Source organism: Bos indicus x Bos taurus, unplaced genomic scaffold (assembly GCF_003369695.1).
Source record: "Bos indicus x Bos taurus breed Angus x Brahman F1 hybrid unplaced genomic scaffold, Bos_hybrid_MaternalHap_v2.0 tig00000132_arrow_arrow_obj, whole genome shotgun sequence".
Taxonomy (NCBI): Eukaryota; Metazoa; Chordata; class Mammalia; order Artiodactyla; family Bovidae; genus Bos; species Bos indicus x Bos taurus.
The window spans coordinates 118128-129957 of NW_020867129.1; the positions used below are offsets into that span (position 1 = coordinate 118128).

At 50.0% G+C, this 11830-nt stretch overlaps 1 gene segment (V, D, J or C); it reads right to left on the reverse strand.

Moving 5' to 3' along the window:
* Positions 1–5381: 5381 nt before the first annotated feature.
* Positions 5382–10650, reverse strand: LOC113888583. The segment is given in 4 exon segments: positions 5382–5425; positions 5756–5801; positions 9965–10485; positions 10568–10650. Coding segments are annotated over 4 exon segments (657 nt in total).
* Between the last annotated feature and the right edge of the window lie 1180 nt (positions 10651–11830).

An 11830-nucleotide genomic window follows, 5' to 3' on the forward strand; every position in this document is an offset into this window, starting at 1 on the left:
GAGGAATGAAATGATGAAGGAGGGCTGGTCAGGAAAAAAGATGCTTTCAGGGAACACGGCAGATTTGGGAAGAGACTTTAATCCCACGAACGTGTTTACCTTTACTCATGATATGCCCACCACACATTCAGGTACCAGCCCTTTGTTACACACAAACTCTCATTTTTTTTTTCTTTACTGATTAGCTGATGTTTACTTACTCCATATACAAACAAAGAGAAAAATATACATGTAATAATCACATTGAATTCAAATGGAGTTTAGTACAATTTAATGTTTATCCGAATTCCCAAAGCATTTATATTTCCCTTTGCTTTCTTGACTGTTTTTTCATCTTGAACAGCTTAAATAACCTCAAGATTCACTCTAGAGGTGGTTTGTTCAGAGTAATTAAACGCAGTATTAATTCTGTGGACAAAGTAGACATTTCTGCTGAGATGCTCGTCTTCCCAGCATGGCTGACTTGCCCAGTGGGCTGCATTTTCCTGTGCACAACTGAGTGTCTGCAGGAACTCGTGAACCTCAGCATCTCCTCCCTGAGGGTGGACACTGAGACCCCAAGTCTGCTGAGGACTGAGGACACACAGCTCCTGGGAGCTCCTTAGGGCTCTGCTCCCCCGTCTCCCTGTGGCCCTGCGGCTGTGTCCTCACACCTGCATTTCTGTGTGTGAGGATGTAGACTGGGGCTGACGACAGTCACAGCATGTGTGGACTTTACAGCGGGTTTGCCCGGGGTGGGGAGAGCTGTCATCAGTGTCATCAGTGGTGTTATCCCTCCTGGAGCAAAAAAGACCAGTGTGTGTCCCCACTCTGACTGACCCCCTGTCCATGTGACCGTTGTCTTCTCCTGCCCTGAGACGTCACCCCTTCGTGTCTGGCACAGGTCAGCTCTTCCTCAGCACACGTATCTCACCTGTACACTGACTGAGTTAGAACCTACTGTCTATGCAAAGCCCTTCCTGGTCTGGCTTTGGCCACAGCAGTTCTGCACGAGCATGTCTTCTGTGCCAGATCCAGTTTCCCGAGACATGAATGAGCTCTGGGGAGAGGCCCCACCTCATTGTGCCTCCGAGTTTGTGGGGTCACTTGTGCCCGGTGCTATGCAACATGGCCAAGAATCCTGAATTGGCCCTGGAACTCTGGCCTCTGCCATCCCGGTCACTGAGCTTCTGGATGTGTCCTCATCCCTTGGCTCAACACCTTCATCCATCATCAAAGCCAGTGGAGTCTTGTGGTGCACGCCTAACAGGCTGTCCACTCTCCAGTAGTTTCTCTGATCTCGTGATCCCACTGGACCACCTGTAAAACCCAAATATGCTTCTCATCTCACGGGACTGGAAGGCTGCAGACACATCCCCAAATCCACTGCCAGTTGGTTTCTGTGGGGTTTAGTTTATGGCATCAGACGTGGGATCCAGAGAGTCCCCAACAACTCCTAAGCCATGAGCAATCTGATGCTGGTACCTACTCTGACCTGTTGAGTTCAGTGCGGTCTCGTAGCTTTGTGTGGAGTCTTTAGGGTTTTCTATCTACAGTGTTCTGTAGATAATGAGAATTTTGCCTCTTGTGGTAAAGAATCCACTTGCAATGTAGGAGAGCTGGGTTGACTCCCCGGGTGTGAGTTTCCCTGGAGTAGGAAATGGCAACCCACTCCAGGATTCTTGCATAGAAAGGACAAAGAAGACTGGCACGCAACAGTCCATGGGGTACACACACACACACCTGTTACACACACACACAGTCTTGTCACACAAACACACCTGTCACATAGACATACAGGCACACACAATCACACACACAACACACCTGTCACACACACACCTGTCACACACACACACACCTGTCACAAACACACACCTGTTACACACACACATACTTGTTACACACAGCTGTCACAACACTCACTTTTACACACACACACACACACACAAACTTGTCACAGACACACAAACACCTGTCTCACACACACACCTGTCACACACACACCTGTCACACACACACCTGTCACACACAAACACACAACTGTTACACCCACAAACACACACAGCTGTTACACACACACACACTCCTGTCACATACACACATACCTGTCACACAGGTATACAGACACACACTCACACACACAACACACCTTCCACACACACGCACATGTCAACATGCACACACCTGTCGCACACACCCCTTCAGACATACAGACACAGCTGTCACACACACACACACCTGTCACATAGGCATACAGACACACACTCACACACACAACACACCTTCCACACACACAACACACCTGTCACACACACACCTGTCACACACACCCCTTCAGACATACAGACACAGCTGTCACACACACAAACACCGTCACACACACCCCTTCAGAAATACAGGCACAGCTGTCACATACACACACAAGTCACACACACTCAGCCCTTCACAAACGAAACTGACACACACACACTACTGTCACACACACACACACCTTCACACACACACAGACATCTGTGACATGCACACACCTGTCTCACACACACACACGTGTTATAAACACATATACTTGTTACACACATACACCTGTTGTACACACCCACACTTGTTACACACACACCCCTTCACACACACACACATACACCTGTGACACACACACAGCTGTCACACACTCACACCCATTCACACACACACACACCTTGTACACACACACCCCTCACACATATGGACACACCTGTCACACACACACACCTGTCATACACACACATACACACACCCCTTCACACACAAACCTGTTTTACACACAGACACACGTGTTACACACACAGAGACCTGTTACACACACACACACATGTCACACAAACATACAGACACACACAGGCACACACGCATCTGTCACATATACACACATCTTTACACACACACACTCCTGTCAAACATGCACCTGTCACACAAACACACACACCCCTTCACACGGACACACCTGTCACACAAACACACCTGTCACACACACACACCTGTCACACACACACATCCCTTCACGCACACACCTATTACCCTCAAAAACCTGTTACACACACACCTGTCACACAAACACACACACCTGTCACACAGACATACAGACACATACAGTCATCCACACACGAGTACACACACACACACCTGCTATACACACCTGTCACACACTCACACACGTGTTACATACACACACAGTCACACAGACACCTGTCAAACACACACATGCCTACACATGCACAGACACCTATCACCGCAGAAACACACACACCTGTCACACAGAGACATGCTCATTCACACACACACCTACACACAAACACAAGCAAACACATGCACACATTCACACTCAGAAGTATACTCACATACACATACACACTCATGCACACATCACACACACAAACATGCACACACATCCACACTCACACATGGAATCAAACACATTCACACACTCATATACACACTCACACACACACAAACATGCACACACATCCAGACTCGCATGCTCACATACACACTCACATACATTCACACACTCATACACAGTTTCAGATATATCCTCACATACTTCTCATGGCCTCACTGTGCTGTGTAATCACAACAGGCCCCAACATTTAACATCACCAGTCCTTGTCCTGCTAGTTATTGTTTTCAGTGAAAAGAGAAGACTCCATCTCTGAGACTCCCTGGCCCCCTCCTCACATGCTCCTGCGAAGCAGCCCTGCACTGGGGTCCTGGGCACCCCCTGCCTGGGCTCACAGGGCAGTCCTAGCAGTGTTTCTGGTCTGGTATTAAGTGGCTGTGTTCTACCTTCAGAGTATTCTTCTAGAGACTGCATGTTCTTTTAATCTTCTCGAGAAATAGCCTTTGGAGAAGGAAATGGCAAGCCACTCCAGTGTTCTTGCCTGGAGAAACCCAGGGACGGGGGAGCCTGGTGGGCTGCCGTCTCTGGGGTTGCACAGAGTCGGACACGACTGAAGTGACTTAGCAGCAGCAGCAGCAGCAGCAGAAAGAGCCTCAATAAATGCACACACTCTGTAGAGAGACCACAAGGAAGGAGTTTGTGAGAACACCTAGACGTCACCTCCCTGGGGCTGCAGGTGCACCGATGAGTTGACACTCACAGTGAGTCCAGAGCTCTCAAGGGCTTGGGGTCCCTTCAGCTCTTGGAGCCCCCCATGGGCTAACATCATGTCACAGATAGCTGCACACAGAAGCATGGGGCTCGATGCCCACTCCACCTACGGTTCCTCATGAGATCACCTGTTCTTGCAGCACCTGGATCCTGCAGGGGCCCCACCTGAAGGTCCAGATGAACCCCCTTGTCCAAAACCAGTGCAGTCACCCCTGACAACTCACAGCACAAACACCTGAGGGTCTACTAGTGCCCACACCTGTGAGAGGAGACACCTGAGACATCAGAGGAGGACGAGGCAGAGCCCTTTTCAGCTGACACAGGTGAGGCTGCCCTGAGGGAGTGCTCACCCAGGGAATGGGGGGTTGAGCGTGCTCAGTCACCTCAGTCGTGTCTAACCCTATGAGACCCCACAGACTGTAGCCCACCAGACTCCTCTGTCCATGGGATTCTCCGGGAAGGAACACTGGAGAGGGTTGACACAACAGAACCCTGCAGAGAAGCTAGGTCAGCTGTGTGCGTGTCCCCTGGCAGGACATCTCTTCAGCAGGACGGCTTCGGGGTGCATCCATCCTCAGACTCCATCCTGCTTCTCACCGTCCCTCCTGACCACCTGCCTGAGGACTTCAGGACCTGAGGTCTTTGGGGAGACAGATCCACTGCTGTGTCAGCCACGTGTTCTCCAGCAGGACTCTGTGACAAACCTGCTTTCCCCTGTTCTGAGTCTCTAATGGAAACTTCATAAATATTCCTGAGATCGTCAGATACCCAAGAGTAGGAGAGGGATACTGGCCTTGTCGATCAGGCAGGAGAGAGCGGGTCTGAGGCCAGTAGTGAGGGCTCCAAACCTGGTCTCCAGCCGTGGGTACCAGAGCCTCAGCGCCCTGCCTCCTGGATGTTGTCTGGCTGTGGTAGCTGCACACTAGCTCCCCTCCTCAAAGAGGCTGCATATCGTAGCTCTTCCAGGTCCCTGGAGGTCACATGTGGGTAAGGGCTACCTGCATTGTTGAGATTGAACACCCATGACTCAGGGAATCTGGGTCTGGGCTCTGAGCGTCGCCAGGGTTTTCAGTATTGGCCCGTCCGAATAATACTCCCTCCTGGGCTGCAGTGCCCTTGTCCAGTCCCTTCACTTAGCCATGAGTTATGACCCCTCCGTAGGTCTGCAGTGACAAGAATTTCTGTTCACCTCCTTGGAGAAGCTGGGGGAAGAGCTTTCCATGGAGGGTCTGCTGATGAACCTTCTGGTTAGGTGTTAACATTTCTCAGTGTTGGCCTTCCCCTCGTTCGTCAGGTGTCCTGAAGGGATAAATAAGAACACTCACCTTGAAGACCTGGATATTTGTGGAGTTATATCCCACAAACCATGGACTGCAATCCCCAGGATCTCTCATCCTCACAGTGGTTATTGCTGGTCCTGCAGGAATTGGTAGTAATTACTGTGAAGGTGCTCCTCCTGAAGCTTCACTTCCATGGGCAGATCTCACCTGGACTGTGGATTGCCCAGCTCTCTGGTTTGTGCTGGGGGATTCCCCTACAATGTTAGGACTCTGTTAGGTCCAGGGAAAGTTTTGGTGTTGAGAATTTCCTTGCTTTAATGATGGAGATGACAGTTTCCACACACACTACCTCTTGATGCAGGAACCAGCAGGTTCCAGGTGAGGTTGTCCTTGACCTGTGAGGCGAAGGAGAATTCGAATGTCACTAAGAGTCAGAGGAGCCTGGACAGACTTGACCAACATAGAGAGACAGGGATGAAGGACTCAGCAGGGCACTTATTTTAGGCTCAGATTCCGAAGCTCTTCCAAGAGGCTGGAATTCAGAAAGCACCACGGTAAGGAGACTGTTACGTCCTGGTGCTCCAGTTTTATTCAGAAGGCAGGATAAGGTGCCTCTCTGTGATTTTGGGTTCCTGAGGTAATTTGATAGGAGCTGTCCCCCTACTCCCAGCCCCTTTCCAAGTCCCCATGTGACCAGGGAATGCACTCATCACATCCGTACATGAGGGGGGTCCCCTGGGTGAGGGGCTGACATGTGGGTGTGCCATGTGGAAGGTTGTTCATTCTATCCAGGTACATGAACTGCTGATTTCACCAAATCTGGGACCACCCGCATCTGGGCTCCTTGTTTCATTGGCTTGTGATTTTTCTCATTGTTTGGGCTTCCGCGATTCAGTTCAAGCTTTCCCAATAGCATCCTCTTAGAAGAAAAGCTTTGGCCAACCTAGACAATGCATTAAATAGGGGAGACTTTATTTGCTGGGCAAATTCCGTCTTGTAAAGCTATGGATTTTCCAGTAGTCATGTATGGATATGAGAGTTGGACCATAAAGAAAGCTGAGCACTGAAGTATTGATGCTTTCGAACTGTGGTGTTGGAGAAGACTGTTGAGAGTCTTTGGCCTGCAAGGAGATCAAACCAGTCTATCCTAAAGGAAATCAGTCCTGAATATTCATTGGAAGGACTGATGCTGAAGCTGAAGCTCCAATAGTTTGGCCACCTGATTTGAAGAACAGACTCATTGGAAAAGACCCTGATGCTGGGAAAGATTGAAGACTGGAGGAAAAGTGGATGACAGAGGATGAGATGGTTGGATGGCATCATCGACTGGATGGACATAAGCTTGAGCAAGTTCTGGGAGTTGGAGATGGACAGAGAAGTCTGGCATGCTGTAGTCCATGGGGTTGGGAAAGGTCAGCCATTACTGAGTGACTGAACTCACAGCTCAATAGTAAAGAATCATCCTGCAACATAGGATTTGATTCCTGGGACAGGAAGATCTGCTGGAGAAGGAATAGGCTACCCACTCCAGTGTACTTGGGCTTCCCTTGTGGCTCAGCTGGTGAAGAATCTGTCTGCAGTTTGGGAGACCTGGGTTTGATCCCTGAGTTGGGAAGATTCCCTGGAGAAGGGAAATGCTACTCACTCCGGTATTCTTCCTTGGAGAATTCCATGGACTGTGTAGTCCGTGGGGTCGCAGAGTTGGATACAACTGAGCAACTTTCACTTTCTCATTGTTTACTCTGTTCACTTTGTGTGATTTCTGCTGAAGGAGACTCACATAATGATCGCAAGATGGCGCTAGTGATAAGGAACCCGCCTACCAATAAGCAGATGTAAGAGACACAGGATCCATCCCTGCATCAGGAAGTTGCCCTGGAGGAGGGCATGGCAACCCGCTCCAGTATTCTTATTTGGAAAATTTCATGGACAGAGGAACCTAATGGGCTACAGTCCCTTGTGTGGTAAAGAGTCTGACATGACTGGAGTGACCAGCATGCATATATTAGGACAAAAGTGATTTAAAATCACTAATTCCATGAGCTAAAGGTAGTGTTTGTTCCATGAGACAGTCAGAAGGGATGGCTGAACACGAAGATGGTGCTCACAATGGCTTCTTTATTCATCAGGGAATATTCTGTATATTCCTTAGATGTATAGTACTTTCTCATTGAAAGTCTTGTCCTCATATAAACTTCTGGTGGCTCATAGCTTGACAAGAGAGCTGAGGATATCAAGTAGGAATTGCTTTTCAAGTACAAGCTTCCCTTTAGTATGTATCCTCTATCTGCCATAAAACCACCCAAATGACAGAAGCTACTGCACCTACTAGAGCCTGTCAATTAGTGAAGGGAGGAATGCCCCTCGGTGGTGCTCAAAGAGCTGACACCACACTCAGAGCATTATTCATAGTTTTCTCCATGGAAATTCAGTGGGACTCCCACCCCAGTTTGATGTAGAAGTTGAGTCTGAGGACACCACAGACGTAGATGCATGAACATAGATGACAAAATCTTTTCATCTTCCTACATCTCTGCGTGGTGTCAGCACACTCAGCTTCTATCTCAGGCTGGCATGGAGGTGCCGCTGTGTCTCATGGAGAGACTATGGCTGATGCTGTGAGTGAGGTGTCAGTTCACTTAGCACCACCAAGAGGGGTTCTTCCCTAGACCTGGGTTTATACACCTCTGTTGTCTGAGTCCAGCTGCACTTACACTGCTGACCGCTGGCTAGCTCGTTCACTGGCCCTGCTGTGCTGAGCTGCACTGCTGAGTCACACAGAGCCTCTCCTGTGGACTTAGTGAGCTTACACCAAATGTCCAGAGAACGGGCCTAAGTGACAAGAGGAAGCAACCCTAAGAGACCGTGTCTTTCGTGCAGTGAGGATATGGCCCCCTATCCCAACCATCATTCTGCCTCAGAGACTGAGGAGGTACCTAAGAGTCATGAATGCAGAGAAGGTCCCCAGAAAAACTGCTACAAGGAGAGGAAGCCTCCTGACAGGAGACCAGCTGTCAATCACCATCTGCACCTGCTCCTGCAACACACAACTGTGTGTCCCCAGCACCCGCTGGAGGTCATGGAGCCCCCGGAGGGTGGCTGGTGTCTGGGCTCACACTGCCTTCCCCTCACTGTGTCTCTTGCACAGCAACACACTGCCGTGTCCTTGGTCATCACAGAGCTTAGCTGCAGGGAGTACTGGTTACCAGTAAGCACTGGTGATGGAGCAACCAGAGATGGCACAGGTGAGGGAGAGGGTCAGTGAGAGCTTCAGCAGTTCTGGGCCCTACTCCTGCAGCTGCACTGGGACAGGCCAGCTGGGGACAAGGAGAATCAGTCCCTGTCAGTCACCATTATCCCACAGACCCGTGTCTGCACCTGAGACCCTCATCTTGGGGAGCTGTCACCAGGCAGAGGAGAAGACCCCAAAGCCTCATTTTCCACTCAACAGCTCTGCATTCACTGAGACCCCCATCCTGTGTGAGCAGAGAGGGGTGAGCTCTCACAGCCCAGGGGTGGTTTTTACCCTGGAGCTTGAAGAGGAATTTGCATTGCGGAGCTCTTTTCCTGTGAATCCAGAGAGGCTGTGGTCACACTCACCCTGGTCATTCCAGGATCGCCGTGAGTGCCTTCTGAATTTACATGGTTGGCGAGCAAGGGTGGGAAAGCAGTGTGTCTATCAGATGGCTTGGAACCAGATCCCAGGGCAGGTCCACCTTTCTGAGCCCAGAGTCTCCGCCCTGACGGCCCCCACCTCCCACCCCTTGCCCATCTCAGCTCAGCCCCTCGTCCTCTCAGTCCTTGGGTCTTTCCTCAGGGCTGAGCCAGCACAGATCCTGCTTCCTTTCCCTATGCCAGTGACGGTCACTGTGATGGGAGAGAGGACAGACAGTGGTGTGCTCCATGTTGGCCTCACGGACAAATCCACCTGAGGACCTCTGTATTTCCCCTTATGAATGATCCAGACATAAGCTCAGAATGGGGTGTGGACTTCAGAGACGTTGAGGCGAGATGGTATCACCCTGATTGCCCTCACCTGGAATGTGTGTGTGTTGAGTGACTCAGTGAACTGGCCAAACTGTCAATGTCTATATAAGGACACAAGGTAACAGTGTTTATGTTAAGATGCTAATAAAAGCTAGCATGTGGGTGAATTTGCAGGACAGAATCTGTGAATGATGAGAATCATTGCATATGCAGCACTGGGGACCCTGACACTGGAGCCTTTGACGCTGCTTGCTGCAGATTCTAATGTGCAGTTTGACAGGAAGAAGGAGGTTGAGTCTCTTCCTTCCTCATGTACAAAAACAAAACAAAGATGAAAATGTTTAAATATCTTGTGTTTCCTTTCAGGATAGTTAACAGGTTTGAAATTAATGAGTCAATTGTTTTACTGAGCTCCTTTGAGAGAAGAAGAAGGAGAAAAAATTTTAGCTGTTGAGTATTATGTGTGTTGGTGTGTGTGTTTGCATAAAGCTATCCATGCTTCAAGGAAAAATTAAAAAATATGTATGCACACAGTTGTCTGAGAGTGACATAAACCACAACAATGAAATACCAGGACACAGAAGAGGGTCTGAGTTGCACCTCCTGGGCAATAGGAGGAAAGAGACGCTCTGAGGAGCATTCCCCCCCGGCGCCCCCACTGCCCAATGCCTCTTCTGCACCTGCTCCAGGGCTCAGCTGTGTACTGAGTCCTGAATGCCCCCTTGTGGTCACGGGCCCCTATGCAGGGAGGTTTTTGTCTGGGCTCACACTGACTTCCCCTCACTGTGTCCTTCGCACAGTAGTATGTGGCCGTGTCCTCAGGTGTCACGCTGCTCACTGACAGAGAGACTTGGCTCTTGGAGTTGTCCCTGGTGATGCTGAGCCTGGATTTCAGGCCTGGGTTATAGCCTGTGCTTCCACCACTATCTATACCACCGAGCCACTCCAGCGCCTTCCCTGGAGCCTGGCGGACCCAGCTTACACCATAGCTGGTCAATGAGAATCCAGAGGTCGTGCAGGTGAGGGAGAGGGTCTGTGAGGGCTTCACCAGGCTGGGACCCGACTCCTGCAGCTGCACCTTGGACAGGACCCCTGTGGAGAGAGAGAAGCACGGTGACCCATGGGCTCAGATGCAGCTTCCCCACGTGCCCATGTCTGACCCAGAGACACTCACCTCTGGGGGCTGACAGCACAAAGAGGAGGGTCCACAGTGGGTTCATCTTCGAGCAGATGAGAGTCACCACTCCCACAAGTCTCTTCAAGCCTCAGGAGGAGCCTGAATTTAAGTGAGCTGGTGCTCTGTTTCTACCCTGTGACCTGAGTGGATATTTGCACACCGGAGGGACCTCTGTATAAAAAGAAGAAAGCAGTGAATAGAGTCCTGTATATGGGGCTCCCCCTGTGAGGGGGTGCTGACTGTGCCCTCAGAGAACTCAGGCCCTCCTGGGGTCCCCCTCCCCAGACCAGGAAGACTGTTGAGGAATGAAATGATGAAGGAGGGCTGGTCAGGAAAAAAGATGCTTTCAGGGAACAATGGCAGATTTGGGGAAGAGACTTAATCCCACAAACGTGTTTCCCATACTCAACAAATGCACACCACACATTCAGGTACCAGCCATTTGTTAGACACAAACTCTTATTTTTTATTTTCTTCTCTAATTAGCTGATATTTACTTACTCCATATGCAAACATCAGAGAAAAATATACATGTAATAATCACATTGAATTCAAATGGAGTTGAGTACAATTTAATGTCTATCGGAATTACTAAAGCATTTATATTTCCCTTGGCTTTCTTGACTGTATTTTCATCTGAACAGCTTAAATAGCCTCAAGAATCACTCTAGAGGAGGTTTGTTCAGAGTAATTAAACACAGAGTTAATTTTGTGGACACAGTAGACATTTGTGCTGAGATGCTCGTCTTCCCAGCATGGCTGACTTGCCCAGTGGGCTGCATTTTCCTGTGCACAACTGAGTGTCTGCAGGAACTCGTGAAGCTCAGCATCTCCTCCCTGAGGGTGGACACTGAGGACCCCAAGTCTGCTGAGGACTGAGGACACACAGCTCCTGGGAGCTCCTTAGGGCTCCGCTCCGCCACCTCCCTGTGTCCCTGAGGCTGTGCCTCACACCTGCATTTCTGTGTGTGAGGATGTAGACTGGGGCTGACGACAGTCACAGCCTGTGTGGACTTTACAGCGGGTTTTCCCGGGGTGGGGAGAGCTGTCATCAGTGTCATCAGTGGTGTTATCCCTCCTGGAGCAAAAAGACCAGTCTGTGTCCCCACTCTGACTGACGCCCTGTCCATGTGACTGTGGTCTTCTCCTTCCCTGAGACGTCATCCCTTTGGGTCTGGCACAGGTCAGCTCTTCCTCAGCACACGTATCTCACCTGTACACTGACTGAGTTAGAACCTACTGTCTATGCAAAGCCCTTCC